Here is a 22,315-nt window from a genome sequence, read left to right as displayed (position 1 = left end):
TTGACCCCTGAATGGAGATATTAATGAGAAAAACAAAAGGGCAAGAACACATCACCAGAGAAAAAGAAACAACAAAGCAGAAATAGCTGTTGAATGTGTACTGACCTATCAATCTATAGAGAGAATCCAAAAAATGCTCTCTGACTTTATTGCCTCAATTTTATCTTGCTTATAAAACCAGGATGGCAGCAGGCAACCACAGATGGCAGGAACTGATAAGCAAGTAATTATCTTAAATGTCGTGTACCTCCATTCTGTTGAAATAGATGTTATAAATATGTACTTAATGTATGGGGCTGGAATAAAGAGACTGCAATTTGGCTTGAGAAAGTAGTCTGGGGAGATTCCATAAGTGGAGATTAGGATGACTGTTAAAAATATTAATTGGGGCTTCCCTGGTGGTCCAGTGGTTAAGACTCCATGCTCCCAGTGCAGGGGCCCTGGGTTCGATTCCTGGTCAGGAAACTAGATCCCACATGCCTCAACTAAGAGTCCACATGCCACAACAACAACAAAAAAGATCCCGCATGCCGCAACTGAAGATCCCGCGTGCCACAATGAAGATCCCACATGCGACAGTGAAGATCCCATGTGCCACAGCTAAGACCCGGCGCAGCCAAATAGATAATAAATTAAAAAAATATTAATTGATGCAGGAAGTACTTAAAAGATGGACATCAGTAGATTTAGTTTTGTAAGGACAGGTGGAGTTTTGAACGTTAGAAAATGCTGGACGTTAACTAGTTGTCTAAGTTAGATATTTTAAAGTTCATGGTGAGCATAGTGAAGTCATGTAATCGCCCACTAACGACACCCTGAAGAAGAGAAGGAATTAACAGAACTAAAATAAGACAAATAGAAGTAGTACTTCCTTATTTAAGAGTACTTATTTGAGATGTTTTATGGATTTCCAGGATCTTCTTAATTTTTGATACATTGTGTTTTTTTTCAAGCCTTCTGACTGTTGAGGAGTAGCTTTAAAAATTGTGCAGGAGAAAGATCTTTGACAGCAGTCTTTTTCTGAGGCAACAAGTCCTTTGACCAGCCCCCGGCTGAAATCTTATGCAGTATATGATTTTAAAAAAAAAAACAAGAAAATAAAACAACATGGTCAGAAAACCAGTAAATCCCAAGGATATTAGCTCTAAACCCCTTCCCTGCAGCTGAGATGAAAATGACATTACACATCAACACAGAGATCAGCAGGTTACAGGAGTTTGTATCCTGTGTCCCTGAAGCTTGGGGCAGTTTATCAGCTTGCATGCCAGTCCCTTAGAAGAACCAGTATCAAATATACTGTTGGGGCTTAGAAAATACATTTAGAAATCTAAAAATATTTGTGGTTATTGAGATGACAACTAACTGGTTTATGTGGGTAGTAAAATGTTTCAAACTTATTTGAATAAGTAATTATTCATGCTCACTGTGCTCTGCGCTTTGCTTCTGGTTCTGGGGGGAATTAAAAAGTTTGACACAGCCCCTGGATCTCAATAAAGGTGGGGAAACACACTAGGAGCCCTCCGAGCTGACCTCCACTTACCCAAAATGAATTGGACTAAGCAGTGCGCCTCATTCCATGCGGAATACGTTGAATGAGGTACCTGAACGCCCAGGATGATCGGCTCCCCTGGTCCACTTGCCCCCTGCTACTCCCCCTGGCAAGTTGAAGTGGACTTAAAGGCAAGTGTGATTGTTCTCTAATCTGTTTATGCCAGTTGCACCAATGATTGCAATTATGCGATTTAATTAAATAATATTTAAATTAACGAAATAAGCTTGAAAAGAGTTTGTATTTGTAGAGCAACCAAAGTCAAATGCTTTGTAAAAGTATATTGCTAAAGAAAACTCTTAGAATTAGTATGGCAGAGATGACAGTAAAAGATTAGGGGAAACTGAAAATCTAGAAGGATTTCAGTGGTGCATTACGGGTATGCTTTATAAAGAAAGGCAGTGCTTCAATCCAATTTCTAAAAATTGGCAAATGGATGCACATTTACAATTTAATTTAAAGTACAATGTTGCAGGCAGCTTAATCTTTTTCAATTAATGATCCGGATTGCATCAGATAAGAAGGCTTCAACTATACATACAAAATTGATGATATCAAAATCTGTGATAGAAGTACCAGAATGTACGGAACAGAGGGTAAGTGGGACAGTAGTTCTTATAAAGAGAAGAAGAAAAAGGAAATTTTGTGTATGGGGAGAAGTTTCACAGCAATAAACCACACACTGAAGATGCAGCACTAACTTTAAAATGTTTTAAAGTATTTTGCCCTTTCATGACTGTTTACGCAAACAAAAATATTTGCAATTCGTTTTCAGTTAAATTTTCCTTAACTGCACTATTAGATATCTTGGCGAAGCTTCCCGATGGAAACTATTTATTATCTGATTTGGCTCGATTTATAATTGAAAGTAGTCAGAACCAATAAAATATATTTTCTTTGAGACTTATTTTAGGTTGAGGAGATAACCAGATGGGTGAAACAGCATAGAAATAACATGAAGATGGAATCAATCTTTGCTTTATGTGATCCTGCTTTAAACATTTTATAAAATAATACAGAAGCTAAAGGTACACTTAGAATGATTAATCTTAAAAACCTGACTTTCCAGTGTCTATAAAAAAGGTTTGCCGGGCTTCCATGGTGGCGCAGTGGTTGAGAGTCCGCCTGCCGATGCAGGGGACACAGGTTCGTGCCCCTGTCCGGGAAGATCCACATGCCGCGGAGCCTGCGCGTCCGGAGCCTGTGCTCCGCAACGGGAGAGGCCACAACAGTGAGAGGCCCGTGTACCGCAAAAAAAAAAAAAAAAAAAAAAAAAAAGTTTGCCTTATGGTGGAGCATTTCAAATGGCCTTTTCAGAATCAATACTGTGATTCCTCTCCTAGATCAGCAAGGAGAATGAGCGGAAATTGCATTCCGTATAAAATTAGAATGAGAACTCTTAGGGAAACATGAACTCTGTTTCTAAATTAAGATTTTCTCATAGACCAATGACTGGCAGTCGAGCAAGCTACCCTGATAGGAGGTGCAGAGAAATCCCAGTTCAGCATGATTTTTGAGAGCTGTCTCTTGCCAGCTCACTCCATTAAAACATAGTGAAGGGGCTTTATAAATCATTTTGCTCTCTGTATCATAAAACATCCTACATGATAAAATTAGGGGTCAGGGGTAGACCACATGGGTAATGGGTGTTACATATGAATTCATTGAAGATAAAGACATGGTTCATTGCTCCCAGGGAATCTCAGTAAAGCACACTTAATGCTGCTTTATCTCACAGTTTAAAATATTACCCCAATCTAAATGAGATGATCCTTAGACTCCGAGACCCCTCTTTCTATGGCCACATCCTTGCATGAGTGGAAAATCAGCGGAGTTCTATCATTCACTGCCGTGACATCTGTTAACCTAAATCCTTGGGAGAGAAGAAACCTTCAGTGATGTGCTGGGGCTCGCTCTTGCTGGAGCAGGTTGTGTACCTCTTCCCTGGCCTCAGATTGGTAGCTTGAAATTGGCCACAACGGGAGCATTTAAACCATGGAAATTGGCACACAGTACAAATCAGGTTTGTTTTTCCCCTTGTCCCCGAAAGCCGGTTGGTAAACATTAACTAGCACACCACTGCCTCTGAGACAGAAGTTCCTAAGCTTTTTGTGCCATGAACCCTTTTGACATTTGCCAAGGCCCCACCTCTGAACAATGTTTTTTGGGTTTTTTAAAAATTTAATTCAGTGGTGTCATTAAAAGGTTAAAAGAACAAGTCTGTGATACAGTTCCACGTGTGCTTCTCTGATGACATTTGAAATAACATGATCCAGAAGCAGGTCTACTTTAAATTGTTAAGTAGTGATTAACATAAACTTATTTTGAGATCTTTACAATGCTAATGTGATATGAAAATATCCGTGATTTCTACTGGAAACAAAATCATTGGTCCAGCTAATACTGCTGTGGTTTTCTGGCTACAGTCATGACTGAAAGAAAGGCCACATTTCAGTTAGGTGTTCGTGAAAATAAAGATGTCATTTGTCTCCCATGCAAGTCCATGATTGCTCTGAATTCAATCCATGGACCCCTTGGGAACACGTTGACTCCAGGTTAAGAAGTTCTCTGTTAGAATCCTATTTCACGTTTGCAAGCATCAGAATGAACCCTGCTGCTTCATGTAGGTTATCTCCAAAGTGGAGGTGAAAGGGAGGCCTTCTCTAGAAAATATGACTATGTTTGAACTCCAGTCAGTATTCACAAAATTCACAAATTATGTTTAGATGGTAATTCCTCAAGCTACTGCTTTTGCTTAAGTAAGTGCTTCCATGCTGATTATTCAGCTTTAGCTGTATCGTGTCAGGTGAATGCCCTTTTTTTTTATAGTCCAGAATGTCACGCAGACATCGTTACGGGCTTCTCAGCCTGCCCGGAGTCTCCCCTCTGTTGTGTGTTCACGTGTCTGGTTTTCAGTCAGCTGAAAGGCCCAGCCACGTCCCACCCGCGCCTGCTGTGGCCGTTCAGGCCGCTGCGTGATGCTGCTTCTAGGGAGAATCGTGTTCTTCGGCTCTTCTCTCTCCCATTGTTGCCCAATCTTTCTTTCTCCACTCCACCTCTCAAACCCATTCCTTTCTCTCTGTGTCCACTCTCCCAGTTCAGACTGGAATTCATTTCCACTGAGACTGTTAGAATAAACTCCCAACAGGTCATCCTAACTTCAGTCGTGCCCTCTCCCATTTATTCTGTGCTCTGCTTTCGGTTATTTCTCCAAGACACGGATCTGACCATTTCCCACTCACACCCTCTCCTCAGAGGTCCTCCGTTTTATACGAATAAGCATGGCCTTCATGTCTTCCCTTGACCTGAAGCAAGTGTGCATTGCCATCGTTCCTCCCAGAAGAATGTTCCAGCAATGACAGAAGGTTCACCCGGGCATGCCCTGCACATTGCCAGCCCCTCACCTTTGCACAGTCCGTCCTCTTGTCTAGAGCACCCTTTATCGTAGCTTTGCCTTTTATCGGTCTGTCTGATCCTACAGAGCTCTGCAGTCCCTGTTCTCTCTTTGAACTTTGTTTATTCCTTTCTTATTGCCTTTAACACCCAATTTCATTTGTATTATTTTTTCTGTTTCATCTGTGAGCCTTAATATAGGAGGGATGGAAATATGTCTATCCTGAAACCTCCCCACTCCCGCAGCATTTAGCATAGGGCCTTGTACATAGTTCCACAGGTGTTGTTCACTAGCTCTCCAACTTACCTGTTTTCCAGTTGAATTAGTCTCTGTTTTATGAATATATATTTACTTTCTCTCAGTGAGATTTTGAGTTATTTGTATGTGAGGAATCGGCTTTGCGCTTCTTTCCATTTTCTCACAGTGCTGGGCAGTTAGTTGAAGGTGTTCAATAAATACTTGTGGAAAGGAATTAATGATGGAATTTACTGATTTTCCTAAGCATGCTTAAATCTTTTGAGGTTTATAATTGACCCAAGGAAACACTCTTATTAGCATGTAATGCCAAGGACTTTGCTTATTAATTAACCTATTAGGCATGACATTGAAAGTGTAAGTGGAAACATAATACAGGATTCACTTCCTTGTCCTTTTCTTTTTTTCTTTTTTTTTTTTTCGGTACGCGGGCCTCTCACTGTTGTGGCCTCTCCCGTTGCAGAGCAACAGGCTCCGGACGCGCAGGCTCAGTGGCCATGGCTCACGGGCCCAGCCGCTCCGCGGCATGTGGGATCCTCCCGGACCGGGGCACGAACCCGCGTCCCCTGCATCGGCAGGCGGACTCTCAACCACTGCGCCACCAGGGAAGCCCCCTTGTCCTTTTCTACATTGAAAAGCAGCCAGTTTTGGACTTTAATAGTAGCAAATACCATCAACGAGATTTCAGGAGATTCCTAAGTTGGTTGTTTCTGAGCTTGAAATTCATATTACGGTGCCGTGTAGTTAACCAAGTTTGTAATCGTATGAGAAATGTACTACCATGAGGACTAAATTAAGTGCGTCGTCTTTTTTGTAGGACCTGATGACACGCAACAAAAAATAGAACCTCATCACACAGCCGTGCTGGGGGAAGGTGACAGTGTCCAGGTGGAGAACAAGGTTTAGTATTAAAAATCTTTAATTCTCTTTCTTCAAACATGTTTTTTTGCATTTAAAAATTTTAATTTTTTTTTTTTTTTTTTTTCTTTTGCGGTACGCGGGCCTCTCACTGTTGTGGCCTCTCCCGTTGCGGAGCACAGGCTCCGGACGCGCAGGCTCAGTGGCCATGGCTCACGGGCCCAGCCGCTCCGCGGCATGTGGGATCTTCCCGGACCGGGGCACGAACCCGCGTCCCCTGCATCGGCAGGCGGACTCTCAACTGCCGTGCCGCCAGGGAAGCCCTAATGGAATTTTTAAAGGTTACTTTCCATTAACAGTTATTAAAAAATATTGGCTCTATTCCCCATGTTGTATAATACACTTTTGAGCCTACCTCACACCCAATGGTTTGTACCTCCTAATCCCTCACCCCTGTCTTGCCCCTCCCCCAGCACTGGTAACCACTAGTTGTTCTCTGTATTTGCTTCTTTTTTGTCACTAGTTTGTTGTATATTTTAGATTCCACATATAAGTGATATCATACAGTATTTGTCTTTCTCTGACTTACTTCACTTAGCATAATGCCCTCCAAGTCCATCCATGTTGCTGCAAATAACAAACTTTCGTTCTTCTTTATGGCTGAGTAATATTCCATTGTATATATGTACTGCATCTTCTTTATCCATTCATCTGTTGATGGACACTTAGGTTGCTTTAATTTTCTTAACTTGTACTTTCTACTAGTTTCTAGGAAAATGCCGAAATCTCCTGTGTACCTGGAAAATTTTTTCTCTTCCTCTGGGAAAGAAACTATGCCACAAGTTTATCAGCCCCTTTCATTAACTTCTGTTATTTCTACTGGTTTATTTTAAGCTTTTATCTACACTGATTCGTCATCTTTAGGAATCACTGAAAGTCCGTATTGTTTACCCCTAGAAACTTGAATCTGAAGGCAGCTCTTCCTTGTCTCTCACTTTTTCTTTCTTTATACACTTGATTGATTTTATCGTTAGCATAAGTAAAAATGGATCAGCCCTTTAGGGGTATAAATATAGATCTACACACATATTCCCGTGGAGCCCTCTGAAAGTCAGCCCCACGTTGAACTGAGAGGAACATATGATCCATTTTGTAGTCCTTTTGTGTTGAGTCCTTGCTTTTTAAGTAAAGTTTCTGATATTTTAGGAGTCCAAGGAGCTTTTTTTAATCCAGGTTGCCAGGTTTCTTCCTTGCGTTCATTCCTTCATTCCCTTGGACTGTTCGCTTACCGTCCTGTGAGCCTATTAAACCCACCTGGCCACTTTGTGACATTCCAATAAGGAGAACTGAAGAGACGGTTGTGCAGAAGCTCCTGCAAAGATGAATTTTGAAAAGTAGGGATGAAAACTATGTTGGCGTGCAGGTGACTGGCAGAGAGGCCATCTGACTGACTGCCCGCCCTCCGGCCCTGGTGTGGTAGAACGCAGTGGATGTGAGGAATGATTGTATCTTAACCCCCTTTGCTGACAAGCTCCCCTACTGCTGCTTTAATCCTCTGCAACACCTCCAGGAGCAGTGAAGTAAGGCGAAGCAAAACGCCATGAGCTCCAGAGGAAATGCGTATCTCAGGGTCTGTGCTCCCTATAATTAGGTCGAACTGTATGGAACTGCCACTTCTGACCTTCAGAAATGGCGATTTCGTCTGTTTTCACCCAGTGCACGGACGAGGCGTGGAAGCTATATGTAGACCAGACCCTACTGACGGCAGATTAGTCTGTGACATTGTCTGGTTTAACTCGACAATGTCAGTCCTTCCTATACTATAGCAGAGGGCACATTGCAGGTGATAAGGGTTTGGAAGCTGAAGCAGAACACCAGCAAGAAGTGGTGAGGGGGTCCAGAAAGAGAGAGGCAGCAGGATGGAAAAGGCTTGACTGGAACCATCAGTTCCTTGGCCCCAGGGGCATGGTTCTGTTGTGTGCCCTTCTGTAATTTTGACTGTGTATAAGTGTAGCCTGAGCCATCAAGACATTAGAAAGAGTTCTGTGAAAAAATTTATTCCGAAAAATTCACCTTTAAATCGGCACGTATCACTTACATCCGTGAAGAGTAGAAAGTCCCCCTTAGATACAACGGGAGGAGCCTGTTTGGACACAGTTCTCAAACCCCCTGAGCTTCGTTCATTTTCTTCTTCTGCACAGTTGAAATAATGATGCTAACTGCGTGGGGCTGTCAGATCGACTGTGTGAGATTACGTAGGTCAACAGTCTAGGCCACATCTAGCACGGGGATCAGTACTTTATGCCCAACAGGCTAGATTTAAACTTTTTCTGTTGAACCCCAGCTACACCTGTTCATTTCCGTTTGTCTGTGGATGCTTTCACGCCACAGTGTCGAGCTACGTGGTTGCAACAGAGACTGGATGGCCCACAAAGCCTAAAATCTTTATTCCCTGGCTCTTTACGAGGACAAGTTTACTCATCCCTGGTCTGGTACATAGTGGGTGCCCAATGATGGTAGCTGGAAAGGTCACTGATCTAAACACCTGATGTGACAGGTGGTCATGCCACGTACATGTTACCTAGTGAGGATTTATACCTTAGGCCCCAAGGTTTAGGGCACATGAGTTTCTACAAAGGTCCTAAAGGACCCTGATTCACTCGGGCTCCAGGCCAGTGGTATCTTCACTTGGAACTAGACTTACCCTGAGGATTAAAGAAGGAAGCTGTGCCTTCCCAGTTCTCCCTTATTCCCATGTGCGTGGAGTTGTGGACAGGAATGAGGAGTTCATATATAGGCCCCAGCTTCCTTCTGGCACCGCTCTCCCTGCCCTTTCTCTGCTTCTTACTCTGTGTCTTCACCATCATGCGTGTCTTCCTGGTGGCTCAGGAGCCTGGGAAGTTTCCTCTAGAATGGCCAGTCCTCCAGGGCAGGCAAGGAGGGCAGGGAGGAGTTGATGTATCGATAGATCACATCTTTTCTCTCCCCAGGTTTCCCGGCTCCATTTTAGCGTTTGACTCATCTTAGACCAGCACATATTAGGCTGCAGGGACCCCTACCTTTTTCACTCAGAGTGTGGATTGTCTTTTGTGACTGTATTCTGAAGTCTTCCATGGTGGGTAGCAACTGCAGGGGGCTTGGTTTATGCTAGATTGAAGAGTCCTTAAGCCAGACTCTCTGACTTCTTAGAGGAAGCCTAAACCCCAGCAGTGCCTTCAGAATGACCTTAACTTTTTCATTGTTCTTAGAGATGGGGATCAACCCTGGGCTCCTCTGGACATTTAAGCCTGGACTGTAATGGTCACCCTGGAACAACCTCTGTTTCAAGCGTTAAAGCTCCCTGTGCTGCTTTGGCCCACGATTGGTACCCTGGTTGCCAAGATGGCTCCATGATCAGGAGCACATGGATTTGATATGAAGGCTTGATCTCAGCTTAAAACTCATGTTTAGGGCTTCCCTGGTGGCGCAGTGGTTAGGAGTCCGCCTGCCAACGCGGGGGACGCGGGTTCGAGCCCTGATCCGGGAGGATCCCACATGCCGCGGAGCGGCTGGGCCCGTGCGCCACAGCTGCTGGGCCTGCGCTCTGGAGCCTGCGAGCCGCAACTGCTGAAGCGCACATGCCTAGAGCCCGGTCTCCGCAGCGGGAGAGGCCACTGCAATGAGGGGCCTGTGCACCACAACGAAGAGTAGCCCCCGCTCGCGCAACTAGACAAAAGCTGCACGCAGCAAAAAAGACCCAACACAGCCAAAAATAAATAATAAAATTAAAAAAAAAAAAACAAAAAAAAACTCATGTTTATACTAGTGTCCTATTGAGAAAGTCTTAAGCCTCGTGGATTAGCAAACTTACGTGTAGTTTGTCAAGGTAGGCAATCAGTTCCTCAATGACTGCCATCAAAACCATCCTTGAGAATAAGGATACTCCTTAACTGGCACCATTCATGGGGAATTCATTAAACTAATACAGATTAATATTTGATTAAAATAAAGATCGAGGGCTTCCCTGGTGGCGCAGTGGTTGGGGGTCCGCCTGCCGATGCAGGGGATGCGGTTCGTGCCCCGGTCCGGGAGGATCCCACGTGCCGTGGAGCGGCTGGGCCCGTGAGCCGTGGCCGCTGAGCCTGCACGTCCGGAGCCTGTGCTCCGCGACGGGAGAGGCCGCGACGGTGGGAGGCTCACGTACCACAAAAAAAAAAAAAAAAGATCGAAAGAAAACTAAAACACCCTTTTAAAGCTAGAGACAACTTTTTGCTGATGTGCTGATTCATAATAAAATAAACCATTAATCTTCAAAAACTGGTAACAGTTCACTGTTTTCTCTTTCAGTTGGCCTAAGAAGTATAAACAGTGAAGTCTAGTAAGAACAATTACACGCAGTGAAGTCCTGTTAAAGCTCAGTTTCTTTCTGATAATGTTTTCAGGTAATATTTCACCCTAATAAATGTTCCTGATGCAAAAGCATGCCCTTAGTTTCCTTCTCGGAGTCCCACTGCCATCTCAAGCTTTGTATTTCTGATTAATCAAACAAACTCTGAGTACATACAGTGTAGAAGTTATCAACACCTTAAATAAATCCTAGCGCCTTCATCGGGGCTTCGATCATTTATTGTTGGTGTCAGTGGAACTCAAGACATGTCTTGCCAGTATTTATGGAATAACAGAGCAATTTGTAAAAGTAAATTATTATGTAAACCCAGAAGGGCCTGACTCAAAACTAGGAACTCTGAGAAGGTGTGCCAAAGTGAAAGACATGGTCTGGGCCCCAAGAGATCGTGAGTTTCAGTTGGGGCACCTGTCCATGAAGCAGTAAGTGAACTTCTGTTGCCTTTGCGTGAGGGTCTCTTCATCAGAACCTAACAGGGCACTGACTTAGATCCACACAGGGACTCATGATCTTAAACAAGTCTTGCTTTCTCTTTGCTTTGGCCTGATTTTCATCATTTGACACTGTACCCAAGGTCACCATAGAGGAGGGCTTTTCAAGATAGCAGCATTCGGGACTTGGAGCCACAAAAGCACTCTACTGAATATCCAGAAAGATGACCAGCTTTCACCAAAGAAGGCCAGTTAAGGGAGGAAGAAGGATGCACCTAAGAAAAAAGAAAAAGGCCCAAAACACCTGGCTTAGGTTAGAGGAGAAGGGGCCAGGGAGAGGTTAATTTTGGAAAAAAAAATCATTCAGAGAAGCTTGGACCAGGCTTCAGCTTGCTTTTTTTTTTTTTTTTTTTTTTTTAATTTCTACTGGAGTTTAGTTGCTTTACAATGTTGAGTTAGTTTCAGGTGTACAGCAAAGTGAATCAATTATACATATACTTATATCCAACTCTTTTTAAAATTCTTTTCCCATTTAGGTTACTACAGAGCACTGAGCAGAGTTCCCTGTGCTATACAGTAGGTTCTTATTTATCAGTTTTATACATAGTAGTGTATATATGTCAATCCCAATCTCCCAATTCATCCCACCCCCCTTTCCCCCTTGGTATCCATATGTTTGTTCTCTGTGTCTGTGTCTCTATTTCTGCTTTGCAAATAAGTTCATCTGTATCATTTTTCGAGATTCCACGTGCAAGCGGTATTTGTTTTTCTGTTTCTGGCTCACTTCCAACCTTCAGCTTTCTGAAACGGGAAGCCGAACTCCCAAACAACTCAGCACCCAGCAGTTGAATCATTTTTCATTTCAGACCAAATGCAAGTGTCCTTTTATCCTACTGTCTGACTTATAAATGAAAGTCATCATTTGATTTGAGTAATATTAAAAGGAGCAAAAGTTGTATTTTGAACACTTTATTATTATTCCAAACTGTGTAAACTGTAGGACACGTTTGTCACTCACAAAAGACGCATCTTCTGAATCAAGAAACTTACATTCTAAGGAGTCGCACACCCATGACACAAGGAGGTAGGCCTTTCCTTTCCCCTTCTCTCGTGACCCCCGACCCTTTCTCCTCTGCCTCCTGACCCTAGAACTCAAGTGTGTATCCCCTCCAAAACCAAACACCTCGAAACACTTTTTAGTGATGTCTTCCCTCAGATTAAATTATAAATGATGTAGCACCAGCGATCAGAACTATTTTTCTAAGATACTTTTCTTGAATATGTCATTTGATTCGCACTGAAATTCCACCCCTTCAAAGCCCTTAGGTAGAAACCGTCCCCTTTCTTGGGGACTGTTGGGCTATTGCATAGTAGTATATGCACAGTTTAACTTATTCATAACACTGGGTCATCAGCATGTGTATTAATTACTGTGCTGAGCTATAAAGTGTGACGATGTCTTTAGGGCCTACTGGCTACCACAGTAAGTGGTCCTAGACTAATTTTTAAGCCTCTGTGCCTGTTTTTCATAGTTTTTTTGGTGTGTGTTTAATTTCCATAATTGATGTTAAGCTGTCCGTTTCCTTGTATTGCTGTATAGTAGTGCTTTCCTGTCTTCTAGCTTTGAATCTCATGGATCTGATAACCGCAAAGCTTAATTATTAACGTTGTGTATAATGTGAGAATAAGTGGAGATTGAGTGAGGGTCTGTACTAAGGTTAAAAGACTAAACTTTAGTACATGGTGTTTATGACATCTGTTTTTAAAATTTGAATTAGCAGACGCCTTTTTAGCTTACTCTGATTTTCAGCTGAGTTCACATTGGCATATTTTGACAGCAAATTGGGTTATGGATACATAAGGTGATGTGTAAATAAATACAGGCCCGGGAATGGTTAAACAGATGTTTTTTAAACATGAAGAAATGATTAAAGCATCCACTGGGTGGATGTACTAAATGCACAGCCCTGGGACTGTAGGGAGTAAATTAAGACTTTTGCAGAAACCATTCGACCCTAAATTCCCTTTTAATTTTTTAAAGTTAGAGGCAGAAGGGGAAATAAATGTCGGTTCTGTAAGATACACATATTTCTAACTACATGGAAGATTAAAGACTTCGTTCTTCATATGCTTCATGTTAATTGAATCCAGTGATAAATCTTCTGGTACTAGTAACATTAGAATTATTTCTAATTAAAGAGCTTTATATGAGTAGGAGCATATAATATATTATCACATATTTATATTATCACAAGTGTGGTGGGAGGTTCTTCTGCTGGTTTCTCTGGCATTACTGGGTCAGAGGACATCAGCGATAGGAGGGCTTGAAGTCATATTGTCAAATGCTCTCTAGAAAGATTACAGCACCCACTTAAAATCTCCCAAATGAGGTATAGAAAAGTTTATATTTCCCTGCATCCACACTAGCACTGGATTTAATAATTAATATTTCTTTTCAGTTTCAGGGAAAAAAACCTAATCTTAATTCTAAACAAAAACTTTTAGAGACTTTAACACAAGAGGACCCTTTTGGAGAGAAATTTGCCTGAGCAGGTATCTCGGGGATTTAAAAAAAAATAAATTTATTTATTTTTTTGTTCATTTTTGGCTGCATTGGGTCTTCATTGCTGTGCGCAGGGTTTCTCTAGTTGCAGCGAGCGGGGGCTACTCTTTGTTGCAGTCCGCAGGCTTCTCATTGCGGTGGCTTCTCAGAGCACGGACTCTAGGCACGCGGGCTTCAGTAGTTGTGGCACGTGGGCTCAGTAGTTGTGGCTCGGGGGCTCTAGAGCGCAGGCTCAGTAGTTGTGGTGCACGGGCTTAGTTGCTCTGTGGCATGTGGGATCTTCCCGGACCAGGGCTCGAACTCGTGTCCCCTGCATTGGCAGGCAGATTTTTTAACCACTGCGCCACCACGGAAGCCTCCTGGGATGTTTTTGTAAGGTTCCATTTAGTGCAACATTTCTGGGGCATATTTTACATTAATAGTAATAAATGTCAAAAGTAATAAAATGTTACTTTTGGATTTGTATAAATAATCTTCACTTTTAAAAGTTAAATTTTTAGCAGGAAATTATAAACTCTATAATAGGCCAAGTCAATCACATAGTTTGTCATAAAGATGTTTCTAGTTAAAGAAAAATCTTAATTTAAATTCTCCTTCTTTATTAGAGAAGGTTATTATTTTGGTGTTCGGGACGTATTCTTGAGTTCTGATTGCTACCAAACGTCTTAAAGAATAAGCATTTCCATATCATGCGTTGCACAGAAAATATTTCTGGAATTTATCTTTAGAATTAGGGACATCATCCCTTTGGCCCAAATGTCAACTTCAAATCATTCCTAATCAGACATTCAAAAATAAGGCTGTTTATTGTTTGACGGTCTCTTTCTTGACTTTAGGATCCTGAGAGAAACCACTTCGTCCTGATTGCTGGGGAGCCATTAAGAGAACCAGTTGTTCAACATGGTAAGCCCCACATGATGGCGATTTCTTTGGTTGGTTTACCCTTTCTTTGAAAGTAGTGTCCATATATAGGGTCACCGGGAAGAAAGCTGGATTTTTGTCCTCTCTCCATCTACAAAGTTGAGGATTTTGTTTCATTTCTCCATTGTGAAAGGAAAATATATACATGGTTTTCGCTTCTACATTCATTCTCTTTCCTTTAAGGAAACATTTCTTGAGTATCTACCACATGTAGGACATTGAGGTTTGAACTGTGGGGAAAACAAAAATAGTGTTTTTTACATAGTGTCATAGGGAATTTCAACTTAAAAAAAGATTTTGTGGTCCACTGGGGACTTGAATATCGTTTTTATCTTTACCAAAAACAACAGTGATTTCTTTCTTTCTTTCTTTTCTTTTTTTTTTTTTTTTGGCCGCGCTGTACTACTTGCAGGATCTTAGTTGCCAGAGATTGAACCCAGGCCCATGGCAGTGAAAGCACTGAGTCCCAACCACTGGACTGCCAGGGAATTCCCATAAATAACAGTGATTTCAGTACTGTCCTTGTAGTCTATTGTATTTTTAGTGAAAAATGGCGACCTCTTAGGAATATTTCTTTGGAAGTTTCTAAAATATTTGAGTCACTCTTAGTTTATTTTAAAAAACAAATAGAGGGACTTCCCTGGTGGTCCAGTGGTTAGGACTCGGTGCTTTCACTGTCGTGGCCCCGAGTTCAATCCCTGGTCAGGGAACTAAGATCCCGGAAGCTGCATGGCACAGCCAAAAAAAATAAAAGAAAAAAACCCGAAGATGTAAAACAGGTAAACAAAAAGGTCTTACTGTATAGCACAGCGAACTATATTCAATATTCTGTAATAGGCCGTAATGGAAAAGAATATACATGGGTGTATGTGTATACATATGTATAACTGACTCACTTTGCCGTACAGCAGAAATTAACACCACATTGTAAATCAACTATATGTCAATAAAAACAAAACAAATAGAGATAACTGTACTTGGAGGCAGAAAATCCTGGAATAAGGACTCATAATAGTCACTTCAATTCTTTGTCTTGACTTCCTCAAAATACTGTTGTTTGATTGAATGAAGAACGTCTAAAAGCATCCAGAACCCAACCTATTACTTAGATAAATGCTACAAAACATAGTGTATGTCCGCTTATCTGATTATTAAATTTAACATGCATTAAAATCCCATTACACTACCTTGCCTTGCCTACAGGTATGCACAGTGATTTCGGAAAAAAAAAAACCTGGCTGATCATAAATTTCAAGAACACTGATTATTTTTATTTTATTTATTTATTATTTTTAATAGATCTTTATTGTAGTGTAATTGCTTCACAATACCGTATTAGTTTCTGTTGCACAACAAAGCGAATCAGCCATATGCATACACATGTCCCCATATCCCCTCCCTCTTGCGTCTCCCTCCCACCCTCCCTGTCCCACCCCTCTAGGTCATCACAAAGCACTGAGCCGATCTCCCTGTGCTGTGCGGCTGCTTCCCACCAACCATTTTACATTCGGTAGTGTATATATGTTGATGCTACTCTCACTTCGCCCCAGCTTCCCCCTCCCACCCGTGTCCTCAAGTCCATTCTCTATGTCTAAATCTTTATTCCTGCCTTGCAACTAGGTTCTTCAGTACCATTTTTTTTTTAGATTCCATATGTATGTGTTAGCATACAGTATTTGTTTTTCTCTTTCTGACTTACTTCACTCTGTATGACGGACTCTAGGTCCATCCACCTCACTACAGATAACTCAATTTCATTTCTTTTCATGGCTGAGTAATATTCCATTGTATATATGGGCCACATCTTTATCCATTCATCTGTCGATGGACACTTGGGTTGCTTCCATGTCCTGGCTATTGTAAATAGAGCTGCTCTGAACATTGTGGTGCATGTCTCTTTCTGAATTATGGTTTTCTCAGGGTGTATGCCCAGTAGTGGGATTGCTGGGTCATATGGCAGTTCTATTTTTAGTTTTTTAAGGAACCTCCATACTGTTCTCCGTAGTGGCTCTATCAATTTACATTCCCAGCAACAGTGCAACAGGGTTCCCTTTTCTCCACAGCCTTTCCAGCATTTATTGTTTTTCTAACTTTTTTGATAATGGCCATTCTGACTGGCATGAGGTGATACCTCATTGTAGTTTTGATTTGCATTTCTCTAATAATTAGTGGTGCTGAGCATCTTTTCATGTGCCTCTTGGCCATCTGTATGTCTTCCTTGGTGAAATGTCTATTGAGGTCTTCACCCCATTTTTTAACTGGATTGTTTGTTTTTTTGATATTGAGCTCCATGAGCTGTTTGTACATTTTGGAGATTAATTAATTTGTTTCATTTGCAAATATTTTCTCCCATTCTGAGGGTTGTCTTTTTGTCTTGTTTATGGTTCCCTTTGCTGTGCAAAAGCTTTTAAGTGTAATTAAGTCCCATTTGTTTATTTTTCTTTTTATTTCTGTTACTCCAGGAGGTGGGTCAAAAAAGCTCTTGCTATGGTTTATGTCAAAGAGTGGTTTTCCTAGGTTTTCCTCTAAAAGATTTATAGTGTCTGGTCTTATAGCTAAGTCTCTAATCCACTTGGAGTTTATTTTTGTGTATGGTGTTAGGTAGTGTTCTAATTTCATTCTTTTACATGTAGCTGTCCAGTTTTCCCAGCACCACTTATTGAAAAGGCTGTCTTTTCTCCATTGTATGTTCTTGCCTCCTTTGACGTAAATTAGGTGACCGTATGTGCATGGGTTTATCTCTGGGCATGCTATCCTGTACCACTGATCTATATTTCTGTTTTTGTGCCAGTACCATACTGTCTTGATTACTGTACCTTTGTGGTATAGTTTGAAGTCGGGGAGCCTGATTCCTCCAGCTCCGTTTTTCTTTCTCAAGATTGCTTTGGCTATTCGGAGTCTTTTGTGTTTCCATGCGAATTGTAAGGTTTTTTGTTCTAATTCTGTGAAGATGCCATTGGTAGTTTCATAAGGATTGCATTGAATCTGTAGATTGCTTTGGGTAGTATAGTCATTTTCACAGTATTGATTCTTCCAATCCAAGAACATGGTATATTTCTCCATCTGTTTACATCATCTTTGATTTCTTTCATCAGTGTTTTATAGTTTTCTGAGTACAAGTCTTTTGCCTCCTTAAGCAGGTTTATTCTTAGGTATTTTATTCTTTTTGTTGCAGTGGTAAATGGGAGTGTTTCCTTAATTTCTCTTTCTGTTTCTTCATTGTTGGTGTATAGGAATGCCAGCGATTTCTGTGCATTAATTTTGTATCCTGCAACCTTACCAAATTCATTGGTTAGTTCTAGTAGTTTTCTGGTGGCATCTTTAGGATTTTCTATGTAGAGTATCATGTCATCTGCAGACAGTGACAGTTTTACTTCTTCTTTTCCAATTTGTATTCCTTTTATTTCTTTTTCTTCTCTGATTGCTGTGGCTAGGACTTCCAAAACTATTTTGAATAATAGTGGCGAGAGTGGGCATCCTTGTCTTGTTCCTGATCTTAGAGGAAATGCTTCCAGTTTTTCACCATTGAGGATGATGCTTGCTGTGGGTTTGTCGTATATGACCTTTATTATATTGAGGTAGGGTCCCTCTGTGCCCGTTTTCTGGAGAGTTTTTTTTTTATCATAAATGGGTGTTGAATTTTGTCACAAGTTTTTTCTGCATCTGTTGAGATGATCATATGGTTTTCTTTTATTGTTTTTTTGTGTTTTTGGGTTTTTTTGCGGTACACGGGCCTCTCACTGTTGTGGCCTCTCCCGTTGCGGAGCACAGGCTCCGGACGCGCAGGCTCAGCGGCCATGGCACATGGGCCTCGCCGCCCCGTGGCATGTGGGATCTCCCTGGACCGAGGCACGAACCTGTGTCCCCTGCATCGGCAGGCGGACTCTCAACCACTGCGCCACCAGGGAAAACCGATCATATGGTTTTTATTCCTTAATTTGTTAATGTTTTGTATCACATTGATTGATTTGCATATATTGAAGAATCCTTGCATCCCTGGGATAAATCCCACTTGTTCATGGTGTGTGATCCTTTTAATGTGCTGTTGGATTCTGTTTGCTAGTGTTTTGTTCAGGATTTTTGCATCTATGTTCATCAGTGATATTGGTCTATAATTTTCTGTTTTTGTGATATCTTTTTCTGGTTTTGGTATCAGGGTGACAGTGGCTTCATAGAATGAATTTGGGAGTGTTCCTCCCTCTGCAATTTTTTTGGAAGAGTTTGAGAAGGATCGGTGTTAGCTCTTCTCTAAATGTTTGATAGAATTTGCCTGTGAAGCCATCTGGTCCTGGACTTTTGTTTGTTGGAAGATTTTTACTTACGGTTTCAATTTCATTACTTGTGATAGGTCTGTTTATATTTTCTAATTCTTCCTGGTTCAGTCTTGGAAAATTGTACCTTTCCAAGAATTTGTCCATTTCTTCGTGGTTGTCCATTTTATTGGCATATAGTTGTAGTAGTCTCTTATAATCCTTTGTATTTCTGCAGTGTCAGTTGTGATTTCTCCTTTTTCATTTCTAATTTTATTGATTTGTGTCCTCTTCCTTTTTTTCTTGATGAGTCTGGCTATGGGTTTATCAATCTTGTTTATCTTCTCAAAGAACCAGCTTTTAGTCTTATTGATCTTTGCTATTATTTTCTTCATTTCTGTTTCATTTTTTTCTCCTCTGATCTTTATGATTTATTTCCTTCTACTGAGTTTGGGTTTTCTTTGTTCTTCTCAGTTGGACCTTTTTATTTATTTATTTATTTAACATCTTTATTTGAGTATAGTTGCTTTACAGTGGTGTGTTAGTTTCTGCTGTATAACAAAGTGAATCAGTTATACATATACATATGTTCTTCCTCTAGTTGTTTTAAGTGTAGGGTTAGGTTGTTTATTTGAGATTTTTCTTGTTTCTTGAGGTGAGATTGTATTGCTATAAACTTACCTCTTAGAACTGCTTTTGCTGTGTCCCATAGGTTGTGGGTCGTACTGTTTTTGTTGTCATTTGTTTCTATGTATCTTTTAATTTCTTCTTTGATTTCTTCAGTGATCCCTTGGTTATTTAGTAGCACACTGTTTAGCCTCCATATATTTGTGTTTTTTATAGTTTCTTTTCCTGTAGTTGATTTCCATTTTCATAGCGTTGTGGTCAGAAAACATGCTTGATACGATTTCCGTTTTCTTAAATTTTCTGAGGCTTGATTTGTGACCCAAGATGTGATCTGTCCTGGAGAATGCTCCATGTACACTTGAGAAGAAAGTGTATTCTGCCACTTTTGGGTGGAATGTTCTGTAAATATCAATTAGATCTATCTGGTCTATAGAGCACTGATTTTTTTTTTTTTTTTTTTTTTTTTTTGTGGTACGCGGGCCTCTCACTGTTGTGGCCTCTCCCGTTGCGGAGCACAGGCTCTGGACGCACAGGCTCAGCTGTCATGGCTCACAGGCCCAGCCGCTCCGCAGCATGTGGGATCCTCCCGGACCGGGGCACGAACCCGTGTCCCCTGCATCGGCAGGCGGCCTCTCAACCACTGCGCCACCAGGGAAGCCCTGATTATTTTTAAAATAGTCTTTTTTGTTTTATTAGTAGCTTAAGGGAAAAGCATTAAATTATACTCCACCTAGCCCATAGCGTTTGCCTCCATTTTGCAGACTTCTGATTTCCACTCCAGAGGTTCATAGTTGTCATTTTCTTTTGGTTGAACAGCCCTGAAATAGTTTGTTCTTCTGGAAGAAGCCTGCCGACAGATTGAGTAGGGTCATCATCTTTATTAATAGCAGCTAGAGCTTAGGTGGGAAAAAGATGTGTGGGATGGAAACCTTTTCAGTTAAGCGATGTCCTCTGCATCAGTGATGAAAACCAAGACTCCAACTACAATAGGTGACATTCATCCCCTGTGAATCTTCTCCCAGAGGCTTGCAACTCGGGGACACTGGGTGTGCCAGCACACACAAATTCGGATTAACCAGACAACATAGAGATGGCCCCTGAAACCTCAGCTAATGAGAGGCAAAGCGTTCTACTTGTTTGTTTTATTTATTAATTTTATTTTGCTAACTCTTTCAAACCCAGACGTTTAAGTTTTTCTTTTACCTGTGCATGTTTGAAGGCCACCGCAACCATCTCTCGACTATTTGGGAACCAGTACTAGTTGTTGAGGAAAGCGGAATCCAGATGTTCCGCTTATTTACCTAACAGATACCTCAGTAGCATTTACTGTCTACTAGGATTGGTCAGAGTGCTTTCGAAATATTAATTCATTTAAGCTTAAGAACAACCTGACAAGGTAGGTACTCTCATCCCCACTTTATGGATGAGGAAGCGGAGATGCAGAGGTTTGTTGGCCACATAGCTGGGTTCACACTCAGGCTGTCTGGTTTCTACCCACCCTGCCCTTCGGCCTCTCACTGTGCCCGGTTGCCCCTTGCTCCGCCCTGTGGCTTCTCTGCTGGGAAGTAATTGTTGGTGGCGGAGCTGGGATTTGAACCCTAGTCTCCTAAACCCTTGTCTTGTGCTCTCTCCACTATAGGAAGTTTCTACACAGTGAGAGATTCAACTCACACCATTTTTACTACAGGAGAGGGAGGGAATTCAAAGCTTTAATTAGAGAAGGGATGAACAGTGTAGTTTAAAAGAGGATTTGTGGGATTATTGATAACTAGCAAATAATTTTCTTGTTCAATTAAGAAACATGCTTTCTGGGGGAAGTAATGTACAGCATGGTGATGATAGTCAATAACATTGTACTGCATATTTGAAAGTTGCTAAGAGAATAGATCTTAAAAGTTCTTATCGGGGACTTCCCTGGTGGTGCAGTGGTTGAGAGTCCGCCTGCCGATGCAGGGGACACAGGTTCGTGCCCTGGTCCGGGAGGATCCCACATGCCACGGAGCGGCTGGGTCTGTGAGCCATGGCCGCTGGGCCTGCGTGTCCGGAACCTGTGCTCCGCAACGGGAGAGGCCACAACAGTGAGAGGCCCGCGTACCACAAAAAAAAAAAAAAAAAAAGTTCTCATAAAAAAAAAAGTTCTCATCACAAGAAAACAAATTCTATAACTGTGTATGGTGACAGATGTTAACTAGACTTATTGTGGTGATCATCTCCCAGTATATACAAATACGGAATCATTATGTTGTACATCGGAGACTAATATAATGCTGTATGTCGGTTATACCTCAATTTCAAAAAAAAAATAATTTAGTTATATATTACCCCCCCCCCCAAAAAAGAAGAAAAACATATACTTTCTGGTTTCAGTTTTCTTCTTCTTGAGGATTTGAGGAGTTGAGCTTCCTCCCCTTGGCTTTGGAGGGCTCACACTTCCAACGCTTCCCTTGTTTCTCAAAGTGGTCCATGGACCAGCAGCATTGGCATCACTGGAGAGATAGTTAGAAATGCAGAGCTTCAGACCCCACTCCAGACCTCTTGACTCAGAATACACATTTTAATAAGATTCCCACGTGATTTATGTGCACATTATGATTTGAGAATCACAGCAGAATACCCCAGAGAAGTGTCAAGATGGAAGCCCGGAAATGTGCTGTTTGTACAGAAAAGTAATTGAGGGAGGGGAGAGGTGCTCCACAAGTCTCATCTATAGCAAAATTATGACGTGCAGGAAGGCGGTCCTTGGCCCAGTACCTGCTCTCATTTTCTCTGTTCCGTCTCCCTTTCTCCTCTGCATCCTTTAAAAAGGTGGCTTTTCCAGGATGCCCTCTTGGATTTACGATTTTTTTTTGCATATGAGGGCTCTCTCATTGTTTCCTACCTAGTACAGTCCACATGTCCATCTCCTGGTGAAATTTCTCTTGTGAGCCCCAGACCCCTATTTCCAACAATGTACCGAGCACCTCTGCCAGGCAGCTGATTGTCTCCAGCGCCTTCATGTCGGAATATCCAGGACTGAGTTCCTTGCTCTACCCACAGCTTCCTGTGTCTTGTGTCTCAGTTACCCTTAAACAATTCCACCATCA

General features: G+C 41.6%; 1 protein-coding gene across 1 annotated transcript in view; it reads left to right on the top strand.

Annotated features, from left to right (window-relative positions):
• The window catches only part of PIR (pirin), a 110,786-nt gene that overhangs the window by 85,990 nt on the left and 2,481 nt on the right, over window positions 1–22,315 (top strand). Inside the window, 2 exon segments of the mRNA XM_032620580.1 lie at window positions 6,016–6,098; window positions 14,271–14,337. Coding sequence (XP_032476471.1) covers window positions 6,016–6,098; window positions 14,271–14,337 — 150 coding nt within the window.

The sequence above is a fragment of the Phocoena sinus genome, chromosome X, assembly GCF_008692025.1.
Source record: "Phocoena sinus isolate mPhoSin1 chromosome X, mPhoSin1.pri, whole genome shotgun sequence".
In the NCBI taxonomy this organism is placed as follows: Eukaryota; Metazoa; Chordata; class Mammalia; order Artiodactyla; family Phocoenidae; genus Phocoena; species Phocoena sinus.
Note: the sequence above shows the minus strand (reverse complement) of the source record. Positions and strands in the feature narration are given on the sequence as shown.